Source organism: Salvelinus alpinus, chromosome 7 (genome assembly GCF_045679555.1).
Source record: "Salvelinus alpinus chromosome 7, SLU_Salpinus.1, whole genome shotgun sequence".
NCBI classification, from domain to species: Eukaryota; Metazoa; Chordata; class Actinopteri; order Salmoniformes; family Salmonidae; genus Salvelinus; species Salvelinus alpinus.
In genome coordinates, this window is record NC_092092.1 from 23,772,752 (window position 1) to 23,796,977 (window position 24,226).

The 24,226-nt window shown below is 42.9% G+C and overlaps 1 protein-coding gene across 3 annotated transcripts in view; it reads left to right on the forward strand.

Annotated features, from left to right (window-relative positions):
- Positions 1 to 24,226, forward strand: part of tanc2b (tetratricopeptide repeat, ankyrin repeat and coiled-coil containing 2b) — a 237,133-nt gene that overhangs the window by 57,860 nt on the left and 155,047 nt on the right. For all 3 annotated transcript variants that reach the window (XM_071409516.1, XM_071409517.1, XM_071409519.1), the window contains exon 3: positions 16,383 to 16,491. In XM_071409516.1, coding sequence (XP_071265617.1) covers positions 16,425 to 16,491 — 67 coding nt within the window. In that variant the 5' untranslated portion in view covers positions 16,383 to 16,424. The remainder of the gene's footprint in view (positions 1 to 16,382; positions 16,492 to 24,226) is intronic.

A 24,226-nucleotide genomic window follows, 5' to 3' on the forward strand; every position in this document is an offset into this window, starting at 1 on the left:
GGATGGGGAACGACACAGCACAGCTATTTTCAGGTTTCTCCACAGACGTTCAATTGGGTTCAAGTCCGGGCTCTGGCTGGACTTCTCAAGAACATTCAGAGACTTGTCCCGAAGGCCCTGAGACTTCAGCGAAGGTCCTGAGCACTCTGGAGCAGTTTTTTATCATGGATCTCTCTGTACTTTGCTCCGTTCATCTTTCCCTCGATCCTGACTAGTCCCCCAGTCCCTGCCGCTGAAAAACTTCCCCACAGCATGATGTTGCCACCGCCATGCTTCACCGTAGGGATGGTGTCAGGTTTCCCCCAGAAGTGACGCTTAGCAGTTCAATCTTGGTTCTCATGGTCTGAGAGAGAATCTTGTTTCTCATGGTATGAGAGTGCTTTAGGTGCCTTTTGGCAAACTCCAAGCGGGCTGTCGTGCCTTTTACTGAGGAGGGGCTTCTGTCTGGCCACTCTACCATAAAGGCTTGATTGGTGGAGTGTTGCAGAGATGGTTGTCCTTCTGGAAGTTTCTCCCATCTCCACAGAGGAACTCTGGAGCTCTGTCAGAGTGACCATCGGGTTCTTGGTCACCTCCCTGACCAAGGCCCTTCTCCCCTCATTGCTCCGTTTGGCTGGGCGGACAGCTCTAGGAAGAGTCTTGGTGGTTCCAAACTTCTTCAATTTTAGAATGATGGAGGCCACTGTGTTCTTGGGGACCTTCAATGCTGCAGACTGTTTTTAGACACAATCCTGTCTCAATCCTGTCTCTGAGCTCTTCGGACAATTCCCTCGACCTCATGGCTTGGTTTTTGCTCTGACGTTTACTGTCAACTGTGGGACCTTATATAAACATGTGTGTGCCTTTCCAAATCATGTCCAATCAATAGAATTTACCACAGGTGGACTCCAATCAAGTTGTCGAAACATCTCAAGGATGATCAATGGAAACAGGATGCACCTGTGCTCAATTTCGAGTCCCATAGCAAAGGGTCTGAATACTTATGTAAATAAGTTTAGATTGTTTAAATAAATGTGCTAAAATTTCTAAACCTGTTTTCGCTTTGTCATTATGGGGTATTGTGTGTAGATTGAGGAAAAAAATAAAAAATCAATTTCAGAATAAGGCTGTAATGTAACAAAACATGGAAAAAGTCATGGGATCTGAATACTTTCTGAAGGCACTGTATCTCGCCACCCTCTTAATATTGCAGATTGTGGCTTCGATCAATGTAATTCTCTGCATAATTTTCAAACCCCCATATATATTTTTGTAAATATATACAGTGGGGAGAACAAGTATTTGATACACTGCCGATTTTGCAGGTTTTCCTACTTACAAAGCATGTAGAGGTCTGTCATTTTTATCATAGGTACACTTCAACTGTGAGAGACGGAATCTAAAACAAAAATCCAGAAAATCACATTGTATGATTTTTAAGTAATTAATTTGCATTTTATTGCATGACATAAGTATTTGATCACCTACCAACCAGTAAGAATTCCGGCTCTCACAGACCTGTTAGTTTTTCTTTAAGAAGCCCTCCTGTTCTCCACTCATTACCTGTATTAACTGCACCTGTTTGAACTCGTTACCTGTATAAAAGACACCTGTCCACACACTCAATCAAACAGACTCCAACCTCTCCACAATGGCCAAGACCAGAGAGCTGTGTAAGGACATCAGGGATAAATTGTAGACCTGTACAAGGCTGGGATGGGCTACAGGACAATAGCCAAGCAGCTTGGTGAGAAGGCAACAACTGTTGGCACAATTATTAGAAAATGGAAGAAGTTCAAGATGACGGTCAATCACCCTCGGTCTGGGGCTCCATGCAAGATCTCACCTCGTGGGGCATCAATGATCATGAGGAATGTGAGGGATCAGCCCAGAACTACACGGCAGGACCTGGTCAATGACCTGAAGAGAGCTGGGACCACAGTCTCAAAGAAAACCATTAGTAACACACTACGCCGTCATGGATTAAAATCCTGCAGCGCACGCAAGGTCCCCCTGCTCAAGCCAGCGCATGTCCAGGCTCGTCTGAAGTTTGCCAATGACCATCTGGATGATCCAGAGGAGGAATGGGAGAAGGTCATGTGGTCTGATGAGACAAAAATAGAGCTTTTTGCTCTAAACTCCACTCGCCGTGTTTGGAGGAATAGAAGGATGAGTACAACCCCAAGAACACCATCCCAACCGTGAAGCATGGAGGTGGAAACATCATTCTTTGGGGATGCTTTTCTGCAAAGGGGACAGGACGACTGCACCGTATTGAAGGGAGGATGGATGGGGCCATGTATCGCGAGATCTTGACCAACAACCTCCTTCCCTCAGTAAGAGCATTGATGATGGGTCGTGGCTGGGTCTTCCAGCATGACAACGACCCGAAACACACAGCCAGGGCAACTAAGGAGTGGCTCCGTAAGAAGCATCTCAAGGTCCTGGAGTGGCCTAGCCAGTCTCCAGACCTGAACCCAATAGAAAATCTTTGGAGGGAGCCGAAAGTCCGTATTGCCCAGCGACAGCCCCGAAACCTGAAGGATCTGGAGAAGGTCTGTATGGAGGAGTGGGCCAAAATCCCTGCTGCAGTGTGTGCAAACCTGGTCAAGAACTACAGGAAACGTATGATCTCTGTAATTGCAAACTAAGGTTTCTGTACCAAATATTCAGTTCTGCTTTTCTGATGTATCAAATACTTATGTCATGCAATAAAATGCAAATTAATTAATTAAAAATCATACAATGTGATTTTCTGGATTTTTGTTTTAGATTCCTTCTCTCACAATTGAAGTGTACCTATGATAAAAATTACAGACCTCTACATGCTTTGTAAGTAGGAAAACCTGCAAAATTGTCAGTGTATCAAATACTTGTTCTCCCCACTGTATATATTCCTTTAATTTTCCCCTAACCCTACCATCCTGCCCTAATTGGAGTAAACTAATGGACAACAACTCTTAGGCTTCAACTTCCAGCTCATACATACTATATACATTTTACAATTATTTTACAATAGTTTTATAATAGTCTTTTGTTTGTTTTTAGTCCCATCCTTCAGCTCCATATAGCTATGTTTATTTCCCCTGCAATAGTGCTCAGCCCCCTCCTCTCCTAGCTTCCATCCTCCTCTCTTTCGCTCTCCTCCCCGGCAGGGTTTGGTGTGAAGCCAACAATAGTCTCTCTGTCTCTACTCATCCCCACAGACAGTCTCTGGCTGCCTGCTATTATAATTCACAGCAACAGCCAAACAAAGAGGAAGGGGGCACTAATGCAGCACATTCAAAATGAATTAAAATCAGGGCTACTCTGTTACTGCTGTCGTTTGGATTTCCTAGCAAAACTCCCTTTTGTTAATCAACAACAGACACTCCTGTTTTTTACTCCTAGTGGTCATTCATTTCAAGTCTACTGTTATGACGGGATACTGAGAAATGGGAGTGAAAGCAGCCTGGGAACTTTTGTACCCTGTATGTATCCAACTCTGAGGATAAATAGGTCCGCCTGTATGGAGATGACTTATTTCCTTTCCGTCTAGCCAGGGGAATGTTGTACACCTGCCTCCATTGCTCTGCAGAGCCCAGTATTTCATCACGTTATTATAGTGCTTTCCCAGACGTCCCCTCTAAATCAAACAAGACAAGTAAAGGCAATACATGATGTTTCTTTTCATCTGCCTCTGTTTCCCGTCTGATAAAGGCTGACATGTTGTTTCAGTAGGTTCCTTTGAATAACACTGATAAATAGGGATGGAAGGAGGGGGGGCCGGAGTAGTTTTAAACTGAGAGAGGTTTTGGTAGTGAAACTGCATGCCTATTGGCTTGGCTGCTGTATGAGTACTGTTCTGTTTTCCCTACATCCTTACAGGGGGATGACACAGCTAAAGATGAGGAGAATTCACTGAGGTACAGCTACAGCTGCGTGGGCTGATGTTGTGGTGGATATGAAGGCTGCGTCCCAAATGGCACCCGACTCCCTATACTATATGTAGTGTCCTACTTTGGATCAGGGCCCATAGGGCTCCCATAGGACAGACACACATTTGTAGTGGTGGTAGGGACAATGTTAGGGAGTTTGGATGAATGGACTTTATGTTATGTAGCCAGCACACGGGATATCCATTGCTGTACTGGACCTTAGCACCACCACCTTTTGAAGACTCAAATGTGCTAAGCCAACACAAGATGTTAAACTGATGTTTAACTTTGGTATTTGACCCAGACCTCTGGACCAGGTCTAAGGGTATGTTTTTCACATGTGAGTATTACATCAGAGCAGAATGCTAATTGGTTTTAGCTGGTTATTGGCAATATCACAGTACAGTGATGTGCAGTGACATTTATCATGAAAATACTGAGTTTTAAATACAATCACTTTAATATACTTATGTATCAGCAGTGTTGGAAAGCTGCTACCTAAATAATTTAAAAAATAAAAAGTACATCTACCTCACCATAGCCTACATGCTGTTGTAGGAGGGGGCAAAACAGATATCATCATGTTCCCTGCGATGGATGGTCTTTGGAGCGGTGTTCATAGTTTAATAATCAATATACAGTAGTAGCAGCAGGGAAGGCAGGCGGTCGTGAAACATTGTTACTGCTGGTGGTGACACTATAAGTAGTTTCAGCATTGCTCCTCTCGTATAGCGCACCTTGTCGTCCTGGATCTGAGCCCGGGATGGGTCCCGAATGACTAAATAGTAAATAGTGCCATTTGGGACTCATCCTGGGTTTGGGAAGACACCTCCCCTTATTGATATCAGTATGATTTATGTTCCCTTGCTCCCCTGGCTGGCCGTCCCTAAGCTTGAGTCCACTTTGTGCGTTATCCCTGTCTAACACATAGAGACACACACAGGCACAGACCAGAAACCAGCTAGACGAGGGTAGCCTAGCCTGGAATCTAAACCGAATATCATTGTTTCATTCCACAGTGAAGAAACTGAACTATAATACGTTTGGATTTTAGGCAAAGGCCCTGACCAGACTGACTTAGAGCCATAAAGTACATATTCCCAATTTATGCTTCTGGCTCTTAACCTCGGCCCCAGGTTCACTTGCTTCCTCGTGTAGATAGTTGGACAGAGACGGCTGGTGGACCAGGTTAATCTCACCTTGACTGTATACGAGTTATTTTTCTTCTTATTCCAGACTGTTCGCGACAGTAGACGTGTCTCTGCAGCAGAATGTTCCCTTCTTAATGAGCGAACTCTATGTTCCCTCCGAGCAGCCCTCTCACCCTCACACCGTACACAAACCGGCTCACACAGTACGTACCGTGACAGGAGAGAACAAATGAAGAGTTGATGCATTGTGGATGACTCCTGACTACTCGCCTGAAATGAATAGGCTGCTGGCTCAGGACAAACAACACTTTATGAAACAATGTTTTCTCTTCTCTGCTTTTACTGTTTCTTAAATTATTAGAATTGGATATCCGTGTTGTTTCTCATACAAACCCAAAGTATTATCATAAAGCTGATTACCCCCAGAATATTACTGCTCCTCAAAGTCAGCTTGGACAATGGCCGTCTTTGGCTCTGATGTACAAAGTGTTTTAGGATAGTTCAGGACTTTAGTAATTGTTGAATGGATGATGTGTGGTGAATTATTCTCTCGGTCTTCCCCTGACGTGGGGTAACTCCTAATCCTACAGTAGGAAAACCTCAATCTCAACCTCAAAACCCCAATAGTATTTGGTCTATTGGTGGGGGATGGGGTGAGTTTCCCCTTTACTATGTAAGCACTTTGAGCAGTTGGAAGCCCTATATAAATCCAATCAATTAATTAAAGGTCCCAAATAGTCATTCTGATTTCTGTGTAAAATAGCCTTTTGAGTGACTCAAATATCACCCATAATATTTTTGGGGATATACATGCTCACCATTTTAGAAAAAAATTGTTTTTCTCTCATGGCTAACTACCGGGAAGTTTGAAAAGACAGGCTGAGTGGGCTCGCCTTGACTGACAGCTCTTTGAAACGCATATGTCAAAATACTTGGAGGCAGTGAGAAGTGTTGCAGTAAAATCATCTTAAGCAAATTTGGTGATATACAAAACAATTCAAACAACATGGAAATTCCATCAATTATTTTTATACCTCTCCCGTTTGGCATGTCTCTTGTGATGTGGTTCACAGCAGCACTGACAGATGTGTTGACATGACAACTGCTGGCTGAAGACCTAGCTATCCAGTAACTAGCTAACACCAGACACATATGAAAGGGGAGACATATAAGTATATTTTCCACAGATGAATAGTGTAAACTTTTAATAATATTTGCCGACACCCTACAGTCATATTTTTGGCACCAGTAGAGTAGCTATCTAGCTATATAATCACACCTTCTCAGATGTTGATTACAAGGCGGTACATATTTAAATTAGGTAAGAGAATATCATTTTACCATTGGAGTATTAAAATGAGAGTGAGGGTGATGTCACCGTATCACCTTAATAATCCCGCCTCCTGAATCCAAGTGTTTGACATGGGGAGGGGACCAGTAACTTTATGATCAAACTTTATCAATGTCGAAGCAACAGTCATTTTTCACACTTTGGCCATCATACACCATATGAAATTTAATGAAAAACATTATTTTCACTGTTCATGACCTGTATGAATCAATTAAATAGAAGTTTAATGTCATTAGCTGCAGCAGAGGTCGTGGTCAAACAGTAGAGTTTACTTCTGGTCCTATGGGCCCTGGTCAAAAATAGTGCACTATATAGGGAAAAGGGTGCCATTTCAGATGCAGCTATACATTTATTTCCCCACCCAGCGTTACATCGGTGTTAAGTGAACTCTCTCACGGGAAGCTGTGACCTCACTTGTGTAATTCTATAATTGTGTGTGTGTGTTCCTCACATATGTAGGTAGGGTTTTAATTTGGCTTCAGATAAATGCCATTGGTTGGCCTACACCGGTAGCCTCTGCCATCTCCGGACTGATTAAATGAATGGAGGCTCATGGTGGTGTCTTAGGCACAGCTCTACACACAGGCAGACTGCAGAATCAAACGTCTGTACTGGATTGTTTGTATGTTGTAGGTCATTAGCAGAAAGGGTAGGTGAGGTGTATTCATGTCAATGCTAAAGAGCAGTATGAATCGTTTGCTTTTGTTAAGAATGCCTTACCTTTACTCTTGAAGGTATGTTTAGTATTTACACTAGCATTCGTTTCTTCAGAAGTTAATATCTAGTTGCTTGCTCTGGGCCTTGTGTGGCTCCTCCTGATCAAACCAGGGTGCCTAGCTTTGAGAGAAGAGCAGAGGGGATTAAAGTGCCTTGTCATGCAGAGGTACATCTTGTCTCCCAAATGGCACTCTATTCCCTATATATTGCATTATTTTTGACCAGGGCCCATATGGTTCTGGTCAAAAGTAGTGCACTATATGGGGAATAGGGTGCCATTTGAGACATGGCCATATAAGGTGCATTGAAGTGGTTTCTAACCCACCGGAGGAGGAGCGTTATGAGCAAGCCTGTGGAGGAGCTGGAGTCATCCTGGATCCGCTTACGCACAGCATCACTCAGGGCCAGTACACAGGGTCACTGTGTGGGAATCAGAGATGTGTACATACACCACTCTCAGATGCTGCATACAGCAGATCACACTGCATTCAGTGTGAGTGTGAGTGTGAGTGTGAGTGTGAGTGTGAGTGTGTGTGTGTGTGTGTGTGTGTGTGTGTGTGTGTGTGTGTGTGTGTATTTGCATGCCCATTAATAGCCTACCGCTTTTATCCAGAGCTCTGGCTATGGATCTTGTTGTACAGTTTGGATTTGAGCCATCAATTCTCCCTCTCAGAAACAGTCAGACACAGCATCTTTCCACATTCTCTGTTTCCCTTGTCAGTGGGTGAAGACGTTGCCCTGTGGTTCTTCATTTCTATGCATATTGATTTATGAGAGTAAGTGAGAGTTGAGATTTCTGTAAATTTCCCGATATCTATCAGATCTTGCCAGCAAGACAGTGGAATGTCCTCTGAGTTCCAGCAGGTGGTTTTAGACTAGCTATATTTTAAATGTGGTTGTAGTGCAGGCTTCACAGGATAACTGGCATTTTTTATGCAGTTAGAACTCGGCACAGTCAGCCATTTCCCTGAAGGTAGTTGTCTACACCTCAGATGTGCTGCATGTCAATGGATCTGACCTGTGACCTCCTTAGCCCTTTACAGTGACCTACCATAGTCTACATTTGATCATAGGAAACACACTCTCCATATCAATCAATGGGTTTCATGGACTATGGTAGTTGTACTAGCTATACTGTAGCTACAGTAGTACCGTATCCACAGTATTTACAGTTCTGTGCTGGGAATTGCCAGGGACCTCAAGATACAATATTATCACAACTTTGGTGCTGATACGTGATTCTCACGATTTATATGTATTGCGTATCGATACTGTGATTTTATTGCGAATCGATGTTCCAAAGATATTGCTTACCATATGTCTGCTGCAGAGAGACAAGAGAGAGCCAGGAGAAAATTAGTTTTGATCGTTAATGGAATTAAAACTTGCTGAAAACGAATTGGCTCCCTATTTAAAAAGAAGATGGAGAACAAGCTATGAAAGAAAAATACTGGCATTTTGGTGCAGGTACAGCAAACTAACGCAAAAATAATATTGTGATATTGTCAATACGATACAGTGTCTTCAGAAAGTTCACACCCCCTTGACTTTTTCCACATTTTGTTGTTTTACAGCTTGAGATTTTGTCACTGGCCTACACACAATACTCCATAATGTCAAATTGGAATTATGTTTTCAGAAATGTTTACTAATTAATTAAAAAGGAAAAGCTGAAATGTCTTGAGTCAATAAGTATTCAAACCCTTAATTAATAACACCAAGGTACACTAAGGTAACCTGCCTAAATGACTACCGACCTGTAGCACTCACGTTTGTAGCCATGAAGTGCTTTGAAAGGCTGGTCATGGCTCACATCAACACCATTATCCCAGAAACCCTAGACCCACTCCAATTTGCATGAAACCCTAACAGATCCACAGATCTCTATTGCACTACACACTGCCCTTTCCCACCTGGACAAAAGGAACACCTATGTGAGAATGCTATTCATTGACTACAGCTCAGCATTCAACACCATAGTGGCATCAAAGCTCAACAGTGATCACCTGATCACCGACAATGACGAGGTAACCTATTCCCCCTCAAGAGATTGAAAAATTTGGCATGGGTCCTCAGATCCTCAAAAGGTTCTACAGCTGCACCATCGAGAGCATCCTGACTGGTTGCATCACTGCCTGGTATGGCAACTGCTCGGCCTCTGACCGCAAGGCACTACAGAGGGTAGTGCGTACGGCCCAGTACATCACTGGGGCCAAGCTTCCTGCCATCCAGGACCTCTATACCAGGCGGTGTCAGAGGAAGGCCCAAAAAATTGTCAAAGACTCCAGCCACCCTAGTCATAGACTGTTCTCTCTGCTACTGCATGGCAAGCGGTACCGGAGTGCCAAGTCTAGGTCCAAGAGGCTTCTAAACAGCTTCTACCCCCAAAACATCAAAGCAAAATCTAATCAAATGGCTACCCAGAGTATTTGCATTGCCCCTCCTTTTATGCCGCTGCTACCCTCTATTATCTATGCATAGTCACTTTAATAACTCAAAAGTCTGGGGTCACTTAGAAATGTCCATGTTTTTGAAAGAAAAGCATTTTTTTTGTCCATTAAAATAACATAAAATTGATCAGAAATACAGTGTAGACATTGTTAATGTTGTAAATGACTATTGTAGCTGGAAACGGCTGATTTAAAAAAAAATATATATATATATACAGTTGAAGTCGGAAGTTTACATAGACTTAGGTTGGAGTCATTAAAACACATTTTTCAACCACTCCACAAATTTCTTGTTAACAATCTATAGTTTTGGCAAGGCAGTTAGGACATCTACTTTGTGCATGACACAAGTAATTTTTCCAACAATTGTTTACAGACAGATTATTTCACTTATAGTTCACTGTATCACAATTCCAGTGGGTCAGAAGTTTACATACACTAAGTTGACTGTGCCTTTAAACGACGTGGACAATTCCAGAAAATGATGTCATGGCTTTAGAAGCTTCTGATAGGCTAATTGACATAATTTGAGTCAATTGAAGGTGTACCTGTGGATGTATTTCAAGGCCTACCTTCAATCTCAGTGCCTCTTTGCTTGACATCATGGGAAAATCAAAAGAAATCAGCCAACAAAAATTGTCATCCTTGGTCATCCTTGGGAGCAATTTCCAAACACCTAACAAGTACCACGTTCATCTGTACAAACAATAGTACGCAAGTATAAACACCATGGGACCACGCAGCCGGCATACCGCTCAGGAAGGAGACACATGCTGTCTCCTAGAGATTAACGTACTTTGGTGCGAAAAGTGCAAATCAATCCCAGAACAGCAGCAAAGGACCTTGTGAAGATGCTGGAGGAAACGGGTACAAAAGTATTGATATCTACAGTGAAACGAGTCCTATATCGACATAACCTGAAAGGCCGCTCAGGAAGGAAGAAGCCACTGCTCCAAAACCGCCATAAAAAAGACAGACTACGGTTTGCAACTGCACATGGGGACAAAGATCGTACTTTTTGGAGAAATGTCCTCTGGTCTGATGAAACAAAAATAGAACTTTTTGGCCATAATGACCATCATTATGTTTGGAGGAAAAAGGGGGATGCATGCAAGCCGAAGAACACCATCCCAACCGTGAAGCACGGGGGTGGCAGCATCATGTTGTGGGGGTGCTTTGCTGCAGGAGGGACTGGTGCACTTCACAAAATAGATGGCATCATGAGGTAGGAAAATTATGTGGATATATTGAAGCAACATCTCAAGATGTCAGGAAGTTAAAGCTTGGTCGCAAATGGGTCTTCCAAATGGACATTGACCCCAAGCATACTTCCAAAGTTGTGGCAAAATGGCTTAAGGACAACAAAGTCAAAGTATTGGAGTGGCCATCACAAAGCCCTGACCTCAATCCTATAGAACATTTGTGGGCAGAACTGAAAAAGCGTGTGCGAGCAAGGAGGCCTACAAAGCTGACTCAGTTACACCAGCTCTGTCAGGAGGAATGTGCCAAAATTCACCCAACTTATTGTGGGAAGCTTGTGGAAGGCTACTCAAAATGTTTGACCGAAGTTATACAATTCAACGTCAACAGTGAAGAGGTGACTCTGGGATGCTGGCCTTCTAGGCAGAGTTGGGGGAAAAAATGCCGTATCTCAGATTGGCCAATAATAAGTAAAGATTAAGATGGGCAAAAGAACACAGACACTGGACAGAGTTAGATTGGTGCTGGTAAAGTGGGAGATTTGTACAGGCTGAAAGGGATCTTGAAGAAGGAAGGCTATCACTCCATTTTGCAACGCCATGCCATAGCCTGGGGTAGGCTGTCATTGTAAATAAGAATTTGTTCTTAACTGACTTGCCTAGCTAAATAAAGGTTATATAAAATAAAAACCCTGTGGACGGCGCTTAATTGGAGCCAATTTCCTCCTACAACAGGACAATGACCCAAAGCACAGCTCCAAACTATCCAATAACTATTTAGGGAGGAAGCAGTCTGCTGGTATTCTGTCTATAATGGAGTGGCCAACACAATCACCGGATCTTAACCCTATTGAGCTGTTGTGGGAGCAGCTTGACCGTACTGATGTGCCCATTAAGCCAATCCAATTTGTGGGAGGTGCTTCAAGAAGCATGGGGTGAAATCTCTTCAGATTACCTCTACAAATTGACAACTAGAATGCCAAGGTCTGCAAGGCTGTAATTGCTGCAAAAGGAGGATTCTTTGACGAAAGCAAAGTTTGAAGGACGCAAATATTATTTCAATTAAAATCATTATTTATAACCTTGTCAACGTCTTGACTATATTTCCTATTCATTTTGCATCTCATTTCATTTATGTTTTCACGGAAAACAAGGATATTTCTAAGTGACCCTAATCTTTTGAACAGTAGTGTACATGTACATATTATGTAAATTACCTTGACTAACCGGTGCCCCCGCACATTGACTCTGTACTGGTACCCCCTATATATAGTCTTGCTATTGTTATTTTACTGCTGCTCTTTAATTACTTGTTACTTTTATTTCTTATTCTTTTTCGTATTTTTTCAACTGCATTGTTGGTTAGGGGCTTGTAAGTAAGGATTTCACTGTAAGGTCTACACCTGTTGTATTCGGCGCATGTGACTAATAACATTTGATTTGATTTGATTTAAGGCAAGCCTAAATAAGTTCAGGTGTAAAAATGTGCTTAACAAGTTACCTAATAGTTGCATGGACTCTCTCTGTGTGCAATTAAAGTGTTTAACATTATTTTTGAATGACGTTCTCATCTCTGTACCCCACACATACTGTACACTAATCTGTAAGGTCCGTCTGTCGAGCAGTTAATTTCAAACACCGAATCAACCACACATACCGTTTTTCTAATGCTTCGGGAAAAAGGGCACCTATTGGTAGGTAGAAAAAAGCAGACATTGAATATCTCTTTGAGCATGGTGAAGTTATTAATTACACTTTGGATGGTTAATCAATACACCCAGTCACTACAAAGATACAGGCGTCCTTTCTAACTCAGTTGCTGGAGAGGAAGGAAACCGATACAGAATAAAAATATTCCGAAATATGTATCCTGTTTGTAATAAGGCACTAAATAAAAATGTTATGTCCTGAATACAAAGAGTTTTGTTTGGGGCCAACACAACACGTCACGGAGTATCACTCTTCATATTTTCAAACATGGTGGTGGCTGCATCATGTTATGGGTATGCTTGTTCTCGGCAAGGACAACAGTAGGGAGTTTTTTAGGATAAAAAGAAACGGAATAGAGCTAAGCACAGGCAAAATCCTAGAGGAAAACCTGGTTCAGTCTGCTTTCCAACTGACACGGAGAGACAAATTCACCTTTCGGCAAGATAATAACTTAAAACACAAGGCCAAATATACACTGGAGTTGCTTACCAAGACTACATTGAATGTTCCTGAGGCCCTAGTTACATTAAATCAGCTTAAAAATCTATGGCAAGACGTGAAAATGGCTGTCAAGCAATGATCAACAACCAACTTGACAGAGCCTGAAGGATTTTAGAGACTTACCCAGAAAGATTCACAGCTGTAATTGCTGACAATGATGATTCTAACACTCAGGGGTGTGAATACTATTGTACATTAGATTTCTGTATTTCATTTTCAATATATTTGCTAACACTTCTAAAAACATGTTTTCACTTTGTCATTATGGGCTATTGTGTGTAGATGGGTAAAAAAAAAACATTTAATACATTTTGAATTCAGGCTTTAACACAACAAAATGTGGAATAAGTCAAGGGGTATGAATACTTTCTGAAGGCACTGTTTCTGAAGGCACTATATTGTCGAAAATATTTTGCACAAGCACACTCAGGAATATTATCTGGTTTCATCTGAATATGCTCTTTAACCATATCTCTCTGCCTCAACCTAACAGGATGTTTAATGTTATTGTCGTGGCTGGTGTATCAGACACCAGCAGTTCTAATGACTGTGGTGATTAAAGAGGAGTGTTGGTTTTAAATGAGTTGTTTTTATAGCAGAAATGTCACTGAGTCTAGTCTAGCCGTGGGTGATTTAGAGAGAAGAGCGAGAACACTACATCTAATCACACAGTCAGGTATGATGAGGCCATTAAAGTAGCTTGAAGTTTTCTTGGGGAGAACATAATTAAACTTTAAAAAGGTATATTTAATGAATTGGCCTTATCAGCCTGGAAGGCTATACAGTGAGGCAGCGGTGGTCTCGCCAGTCCACTTTAATACAGCTTCTTAACAAGTTAACTCTCCGACTGAGGTTATGTCTGCACTGCTGTTTGAATGTTTAGCGAGCATTATTTTACTGAATGATTGATGGGAGAGATCAGTCAGCTCTGGTGAATCACTAACAGAGTTCAGTCAGGCTATCATCAGTCATCTCACAAATCAAATGTCCCACCCAAATATCCAACCAAAGAAACATCACACCGAAATGACCTCAAATATACCTCAATATATACAAGATATCATCACAATAACTTACGAACTGATCACATCTGAATATCACATCCTAATGGTAACATTTTATCATCAGTTGTCAACCTCTAGTCGTCACAGAGTCCGTTTCAGTCAGACCAAACCTAATAATTTATTTAGGCTACACACCAGCTGAGCCGTGATGTCTGGGTTAGACTGTACATGCTAAATAAGGTGGGGGTTTAGGAATATGAATCGTTAGAAAATACTGGATTACATGTAGACGGATGTCAGTGATCTGCAATGAAAATGGAAAATAAAGTACAGTATATCTTGTCTTATTTTGGAAGAGAACTATTTGAAAATTTGAGGATTAGAAGAATATTCGTAGTTAGAAAAGATGAGTGGGGTATACATGTGCATAGGGCATTTATTTGAGAAAAAAATCACTAGCGCTCTACACTGTTAACTGTATACCAGATAACCCATTGTGGTTATAACATTGTGAAGGTTTCACTAGCACTGGCCTTGGTCTGAGCTGGTATGTGCTTCTTGCTAGGGCATTTACATGTACTGTTATTGACTGTTAGAAGGTACAGCACTCAGTCACAGTTGCTCTAGGGAGGCATCTCAAATGGCATCCTAATTCCTACATAGTGTTCCACTCATGACCATGACCCATAAGCAATAGGCTACTCTTTGGGAAACAGACTAGATGTTGGATGACATGAGAAATGGTACAATGATAGAGCAAAAAGGACAGCTTACTTTACTCGAAAACCAAATACTTTCCTAGAAAACCAAAGCCACAGAGGAGTCCCAAACCCTGACATCACTACTTTCTTCAGAAGTATCTTCTTAAATTGTGCCATGCAATATAAGTGGTGTTTAGGTGCTCTTTACCAGAATGTTCCTGGAGGTAGAGGTAGGCCCCAGTGCCTAGAGGGTTTAGGAGAGGCAGAATTAAGTGGGGTAGTTGAGAGCTTTTCATGTTCCTCTCCTTTGATTATGTTTTTGTATGGATCCAGAGAGGTGGTTCAGTTCTCGCTCTCGCTCTCACTCTTGCTCTCACTCTCACTCTCCCTCTCACTCTCACTCTCGCTCCCACTCTCACTCTCACTCTCACTCTCTCGCTCTCGCTCTCGCTCTCTCACTCTCACTCTCTCTTTGTATCTCTCTCCCTCTGTCCCCCTCACTCGGTGCTTTCACTCCCTCCTCACTGTCTCATTCAATTCAAGGGCTTTATTGGCATGGGAAACCTATGTTAATTAAAATTGCCAAAGCAAGTGAAGTATATAATAAACAAAAGTGAACTAAACAAAAACTTACAGTAAACATTACACTCACAGAAGTTCTGTCTCTGTCTCTCTCTCTCTCTCTCTACTCAGAGCCTGTCTATGAGGCTGTAAGCTGCTGAGTCATCTTGGGTTGAACAGAGAACATCTACCCTCTCACTCATTCTACTGTGTACCCAGGGCTCAGCTCAGTGTACAGAGAGGGAGATGAGGGAGGGAGAGGAGGGATGGAGAGGAAGACAATGTTGAGGCAGGGATGGAAAGCTAGATTAGGGATGGAGTGGGAGATGTGTGGGTGGAGAGAGACTGGGGATAGGGATGGAGAAAGACACAGGGTGGGAGAGAGGGATGGTGATACCTGGGGAGAGGGATGGAGAGATGAGGGGGGAGAGCTAGATAGATGAGAGGAATGGAGAGAGCTATGGGAGCATACGGATGGAGAGAGAGAGTTTGATCTTATCACCAGCTATTCTGTATATTGCTGATCTACTGTCCTCCTGCTGCTGCAGTATATCCTCAGTGTGAGCTATCTGCCTACATACTATACAGTTGAGGCGTACTGCAGCACAGCTTGCAGGGTGCCGCAGAATTCTATGACACGTCATTTAAGTGTCAGCCATTGTTGCCAGAATGATGCAATTTACCACAATCTGCCACCATCTACCACAAACAGTCGCAGCATAAACTCAAAACCTTTAAAGGAAGAACCACTGTACACTCTCCCACTCCTAACCCTGCCCCCAGGTCTCCAAGTCCAACATAACCTGCCACATCATCATCCGCCATTCAGGTGGCTAGACTCCTGTAGCTTCAGACTCTTTTTTTCTCACACAGATAGACATACAGACAGCTGACTTGGCAATCACTTGGCAGTGCAGTGTACAGAGTACCATTTCTGTATTCACAGAAGATGACTCGTTATAGCTAGAAGATGGGGGAAGGAACAGAAGACTTCCTGTTTATAGCTCTCAGAACCAAGGACAGCAGTACAGGGACTTGAGGGGATTGTGACTTCTTGTAAGACGTCTATTGTCCCTAACATCTTTTGGAGAAATCTTCATGATATGCCTCTTTTCTCGTTTCTGTCTTTTTTCCCCTTTAGATTTCTGTGTGGTAACCGTGGCGATCTGCTGCTGCTGTAGCCATGTTTAGGAACAGCTTGAAGATGCTGCTGACGGGCGGCAAGGCCAACCGCAAGAAACGCAACAGTGGTGAGTCTGACCCCTGACCTTTAACCTCTGACCCCTAACCTCTGACCTCCGTCTGATCTCAGCAAACAATGATTCACAACACCCCTATCACAAGAACAGTGGCTGTTTATGGAAGGATGTTGGGATCGTACCGCGACAGCGCTAATAGCCTTCCATTGGTGTTCAGTAAGTAGTGCTCAAAATAGGCACGTGACATCAGGCTCATCTATAGGTACACCTTGTTGAACATAATGAGAGGCTTTGCAGAAACCCATTGAGATTACAGATTTAATTCGTTTTGTAGAGTTGATTCTTGGCTGATGACACTTTCAACACAAGGCATATTATCCTAAACCCTCATGCTTAACAGCCACACAGTGCTCTTTGTTCCTATAGTACACTTCAGCTCACTCTATGCACTCATTTATGTCACTCAACTCTTAATGCTCTCATTCAGAAGGAGAGAAAACTTTGATGTGGCTGTTCAGCCAAAGCCAAGAGCAACACTTTCTGAACGCTTCAGCTACTCTGCTCTGCAGCTGCATAGATGGGAGATGTGCAGTAGATCTTATTTGAATGTAATACGTTTGGGGTTTATGTCCAGGCAGTGTAACAGCCGCCCTCAACAGTTCCCCTAGGCATGCAGGGCTACATCCCAAATGGTATCCTATTCCCCGTTTAGCGCCCTACCCATAGCGCTCAGGTCAAAAGTAGTGCACTGGAATAGGATGCCATTTGGGATGCTGCCAGGGTCTTCATTGCAGAGGAGAAATGTGCCGGCTAAGGGATTTTGCTAGGCCCGCCACTCCACGATTTTCTGCGTATAAATGAATCTTGTCATGCCCTGCATGTGAATAACAGCTGAAATGTTGAACAGAAAGGCTAGGATATCTTGTGTCACACATTGTCAGTCACACCCACCCTATTGACTAGATCAAATGACTAACGTAACACTCTGGAGTGTTCCAGCACCTTTTGCTGCTTTAACTTGGAATAATCAATCACACCAAATAGCCCAAACAGTGTTATCAGACAGATGTTTTTTTACTCTGTGTATGTGAGGATGTGTTAAGGGCCATCTCGCTTCACATCACTGATTTAATCCTACTTTGTGGTTATAACATTACACACCCACTAATAAGGTTTGAGTGGTGTGCATGTAAACTTTTTTGTTTACACCAAACAACAAGTACATGTTATATTATATGGAGAGTATGGAGTGCCTCATACAGTGAGAGTCCAAAATGGCACCCTATTCCATATATTCTCTATGGGCTTTGTTCAAAGGTAGTGCACTATAATGGGAATAGGGTGTCATTTGGGATGTAGATGGAATCTCCAGCACTGCAGTATGGAGTGCCTCATACAGTGTGTTGTGAAGCTGGGAGTCACCATTAGGTAACCCTCTCCTGTAGTCTCCAGGGAATGTGATGTGAGCCAGTTATACTGGGACTCTCTCTCTCTACCCCTCTTTCTTTCTTTCTTTCTTTCTTTCTTTCTTTCTTTCTTTCTTTCTTTCTCTCTCTACCTCTCTCTCGCGGCATAAAAAGATGACTATGTCCTTCAACTGCATCTCAGTCAGATGGTGTTTGTTTGTAAGAGTTTTGCTGCTGTCACTTCACTGGGAGTCCACTTACTGCCTGACACACACACACACACACACACACACACACACACACACACACACACACACACACACACACACACACACACACACACACACACACACACACACACACACACATACATACATACATACATACATACATACATACATACATACACACATACACACATACACACATACACACATATACACACACACACACACACACACACACACACACACACACACACACACACACACAGAAGGGAAGTCCTGCTGCTCTCCCAGCCTCCCAAGGACAGCCCAAGGAGTTTCATAGCAGACTACAACAGATGGGGTGCTGTAAAGCTCTATTCTATGTGGTGACAACACAACTCCTGCTCTGAGAGAATGTAGTGTTCTTGCTTTTCAAATATGGCTGAAATATTTCCACTCATCCTTGAGGCCAGCATAAGATTTTAAGGTCCATCTTTACATTCCATTGCAGTGCTGTGATATGAATCCAACAACATACCAAGCCGCACACCACACATGCACCAGTAAACCAATCAGCTGTGTGACTGTCTTGAGATAGCACGTCATAATAACCCTATTCTGTATGCCAGTCATGTTAACTGCACTGTTGCTGCCTGTAATCCCTTTGCAATTAGCCAATTTCACTCAGCTCTGCTCTCCAACCACAGTCGTTCTGGTGTGTGTGTGTGTGTGTGTGTGTGTGTGTGTGTGTGTGTGTGTGTGTGTGTGTGTGTGTGTGTGTGTGTGTGTGTGTGTGTGTGTGTGTGTGTGTGTGTGTGTGTGTGTGTGTGTGTGTGTGTGTGTGTCTATCTGTGTGTGTGTGTGTCTGGGTGTGTGTGTGTCTGTGTGTGCCAGGAGCTCTTTCCACAATGAGGGAAAACAACACAGTTAGTCTGCCTGTCAAATACACACAATACACAGTGCAAACCTTATGCTACTAAGTCACTCACTCAGTCAGTCAATAATGTTAATGTTATTCTATCAAATCACATAGACAAACTACACTTGATTTTAATTGAGATATCAACAAGAGTCTATGAAATATCATACACTGTATGCTCTTCTCAGTGTTATTATGGAGTAGAATGCTGTTGAGGACGTCAATAATCGTTGTCATCATGTCTATCAGTACAACATCAGTATTGCAGCTGACAGATTTCCTGCTCTTCTATCTACACAATACACAAGATTGTCTATTTCACTGAACACAAGTAGTCTCATTAGATCTCAGTAAAAGGCAAGTGTTATTAGCATCACTTGATACAGTGTCATCTTCAGACATCAGATAGGCTTTGAATAACCTCTTTGTTTAGATGATGATATGGATAATGAGAGGCGTCTGACTAGGACACTGGCATACGATTAACAAAACATCAGAGTTTAAGACTCCTACATCCCCAATAACATACTATGTAGAAGAATGAAGCAATGTATTGGGCATGCATTCTAGCTGGTGTGCGAGTGGGGATATGGGAACGTAGCCCAAGATTGGAGGGTCCATCCCTGCTGCTGGCATCTGAGACATGGGCCTGAGCTGACTGGCACCCAGGGTGAGAGGGGTGAAGAGTGGGAGAGGGATGGATAGAGAGAGATATGGAGCCCAGAGAGAGAGGGATGGAGGGGAGAGATAGAGAAAGGGAGCTCTGGTTGAGATGGTGAGAGGTCACGAGGGATAGATGGAAAGGGATTGACGGCGAGTGACTAAGAGGATTGGATAGATATCACAGCATTATGGTAATATCTTAATCTTGCGCTACGATTGGCTTGCTGGAAATGTTGCCTTAATACTTCTGTCTCTCCAATACTCTCAGATCTACAGGAGTGGCTAGGGAATAAGGGTTAGACTTATAGGGACTAAGAGTAGGTCCATTTGGAATGTGCAGTGACAACTCTGCAGCTTTGAGACCAAAATGCCCTTTATAGTGCACTGCTTTTGGCCAGGGACCATGGTCAAAAGTAGTACCCTTTAAATAGAATAGGGTGTCATTTGGGACTCAGTCATACCCTCCAGCAGGCTATGGTAGCCTTCTGCTCTGTCTATACTGTATTATTGATGGAGGCCCTTAATGAACACTCAGACATGCCTTCAGTCTGTGGGCGGGCCACTTGAATTAATTAAAAAGATTGGCTGCTCCTGATTGGCTTGTCCTACTCCATACACAGTGTGTGTCCAAAATGGCACCCTATTCCTTATATAGTAGACTACTTTTGACCAGAGCTCTATGGGCCCTGGTCAAAAGTAGTGCGCTATAAAGGGAATAGGGTGCCATTTGGGACGTGCACACAATAACATCCCCTTCCTGTATTAACAAAATCATAAAAATTAATAGTGGAATTAAAGTAGAGTCACCACAGAGACCTGGTGATGTTGAATACAGTGAGAGGATACAAGAGGATCAGCCACGCCACACGTAGGGTTATCAGGTTTATCCTTAAAACCCCATTAAATCCTCTATGTTTTCTAGATTAGCTTTGAAATATGTTTTATCCTCTAATGAAGGATAATACATTATGCAGGGCTCACTTGAAAAAGAGACCTGGTTCTCAATGTGACTTCCCTGGGTAAATAAAGGTGAAATAACATGAAGACGTTCTCTGTGCAGCATAAAGACAATAAGACAGACATTGGTTGAATCATACACAGTGCTGTTGTGCCCTTCTCCAATTGCAGTGTTGTTGTAAAGTCCAGAAACAGCCCTATGACACTAGGAGCATTGTGTTCCACTCCCTAGCTGATCCTATGATTTTGGTTTGAAAAGACCCAGCAGCATTAGATAATCAGTCTTTCAAACACTGGCCTCTCCATGAACACTTATATTATTGTTAGTAAGCAGATCTGGTATAAAAAATATTCAGTGTCCAAATGGCAAACTATTCCCTTTATAGTGCACTGCTTTTGGCCAGGGCTCATTGTCAAAAGTAGTAGACTCAGACATACCCTACAGTAGCTCTCCTATCATGTTTCTTTCATCTAATGGCCATAAACATGTACATTAAACTGGTATGTAAACAGCATCTGTACTCTGTAGCTAGTGAATTAGAATCTATGGCTGTATCCCAAATGGCATATAGGGTTCCATTTGGGATGCAGACAGTGTCTGTAGCCAGTGAAGGGGAAACTAAATAATGAGTCAATATGGTGCAGCACAGCTGTGGAAAGGGAAACACTGACATTTGTAACTAAGGATGACAGCAATGCCGGGATCTTCTCCTACAGTAGGCTGGGCTAAAGCATGTTGTTAAGCTTTATTTCAGTCCCAAATCATACTATCCCCCATGGAGTACACTACTTTTGAACAGGCCTAGTGCACTATCTAGGGAATAGGGGGTGTGAATGCTTAAACAAAGATGGGATCCTTAACGTTAAGAAAAATCCCTAACCGAAAAAAGTGATTTTTATGATATATTTTTTTATTTGTTTTAACAGAAAACCAAAAACATATATTTTTTTAAATGCCAGTTTAAATGTTAAGAACATTTGTCCATTTGTCACATCCCTAATAGGGTGCCATTTGGGGGACAACCTTTGTCTGCTGTTGACATTTCATCTGCATTCAGTAGTGTGAGGGGGCTGTATAGACAGAGGCAGTGAACTGCTACAGCCCTGCCTTACTGAAGCTAGTCTTGCTCATCCAGGATGCACAGGGTTGTTGTTCTGTTGTCATCAGATGAGAGAAGGAGATTAGCCATGTTTATAATGCCGTATGTCGTAGACCACTAGTTTTTGTACTTAAAAAAAAAAAGCTCTTCTCAGTATCAAAATATTAACAGCACAATTATTTATTATCTTCTAAAGCTAGAGTTCTATTTTGGTTTAAGTACAGCATCCACCATCAATATGCTATTGTGTGGGTGGCCCACAGGTGTAACCTAGCACTCCTGAAAGAGCAGTCAGTGACAGCAGGGTGGACTCCACTGTGTAACCACCTCATTGGTCGCCGATGACCTCATCACTGGGCGCCCAAGGTGATAAAGCACAGGTGACGCTGCTGCCCTCCGAAGGTATAAAACAATCGACCCCGTCTCTCTCGGTGGAAACATGCGCTTAGTGATGCCCTCATCACTAGGCACCTGTAACCTCAACTGGCCTCATCACCGGGCAATCATGTCAACAAAGCGGCTGGAAACAGAATGGTGGCCGGAAACAGAATGTCCTCTGAAGGTCAGAAATGTCAGAGGAGAGGGTGGCGAGATACAGTGCCTTCGGAAAGTATTCAGACCCCTTGACTTTTTCCACATTTTGTTACGTTACAGCCTTATTCTAAAATTGCTGAGAATTTTTTTAATTTAATCCATCTACACACAATACAGAAATGCCTTATTAACATAAGTATTCAGACCCTTTGCTATGAGACTCAAAATTAAATTGAGCTCAGGTGCATCCTGTTTCCATTGATCATCCTTGATGTTTCTTCAACTTGATTGGAGTCCACATTTGGAAAATTCAATTGATTTGACATGATTTGGAAAGGCACACACATGTCCCACAGTTGACAGTGCATGTCAGAGCAAAAACCAAGCCATGAGGTCAAAGGAATTGTCCGTAGTGCTCAGAGAAAGGATTGTGTCGAGGCACAGATCTGGTGAAGGGTACCAAAAAATGGCTGCAGCATTGAAGGTCTCCAAGAACACATTGGCCTTCATTATTCATAAATAGAAGTAGTTTGTAACCAGCAAGACTCTTCCTAGAGCTGGATGTCTGGCCAAACGGCGCCTGGCCAAACGGAGCAATCGGGGGAGAAGGGCCTTGGTCAGGGAGGTGACCAAGAACCTGATGGTCACTCTGATAGAGCTCCAGATGTCCTCTGTGGAGATGGGAGAACCTTCTAGAAGGACAACCATCTCTGCAGCACTCCATCAATCAGGCCTTTATGGTAGAGTGGCCAGATGGAAGCCACTCCTCTGTAAAAGGCACATGACAGCCCACTTGGAGTTTGCTAAAAGGCACCTAAAGACTCTCAGACCATGAGAAACAAGATTCTCTGGTCTAATGAAACCAAGATTGCCAAGCGTCACGTCTGGAGGAAACCTGGCACCATCCCTACGGTGAAGCGTGTTGGCAACATCATGCTGTGGGAATGTTTTTCAGCGGCAGGGACTGGGAGACTAGTCAGGATCGAGGCAAAGATGAACGGAGCAAAGTACAGAGAGATCCTTGATGAAAACCTGCTCCAGAGCGCTCAGGGCCTCAGACTGGGGCTGGAGTTGTAGTATGAATAGTTAACATAAGTATTGGTGGAATTTACAATGTTGTTTGTGCTCCGCTGGTTGCCCTTTTCTCATGGAGACGGGCAACACATCTTGCTGTTGTGATTGCACATTGTGGTTTTTCGCCTAACAGACATGGGGGTTTATCAATGTTGAATTTGTTTTCAAATTCTTTGAGGGTCTATGTGATCTGTGGGAAATACATGTCTCTAATGAGGTCATACATTTGTCAAGATGTTAGGAAGTGCAGCTCTGTCACAGTGGTCAGGTATTCTGCTATTGTGTACTCTATGTTGGGTCTAATTGTGTTGCTGTTCTGGGGCTCTGTGGGGTCTGTTTGTGAGCGGTGTCCCCGTACCAGCTGCCAGAGGGGCCCCTTTCCAGGTTAATCTCTTTGTAGATATTTCTGTATTTCATTTTCAATAAATTAGCAAAAATGTCTAAAAACATGTTTTCACTTTGTCATCATTATGGGGTATTGTGTGTAGATGTGTGAGAGTAAAAAATATTGAATCCATTTTGAATTCGGGCTGTAACACAACAAAATGTGCAATAAGCCAAGGTGTATGAATACTTTCTGAAGGTACTGTACCTCTGTTGCCCTGGTCAGCTCACCATGTGCCTCCATTTAGTGACCTACTTTGAGTCAGCCATTGTTGTCTGGAATGTATCCACCCCTGTCCCCTCCACCACCTCTTTGGCGCCCCTTCACCTCTCCACCCCTCAACCCCCTTCTATGCCCCCACAACTGTCATATCCACCACCAAAACCCCTTCTGTTTGTCCCTCAGTCAAAATTGGTCTGTTGCTTCCCACCAGTCATAATGTTACTCCCCTCCAGTCATAATGGGTCTGTTGCTCCCCACCAACCATAATGGGTCTGTTGCTCCCCACCAACCATAATGAGTCTGTTGCTCCCCACCAGCCA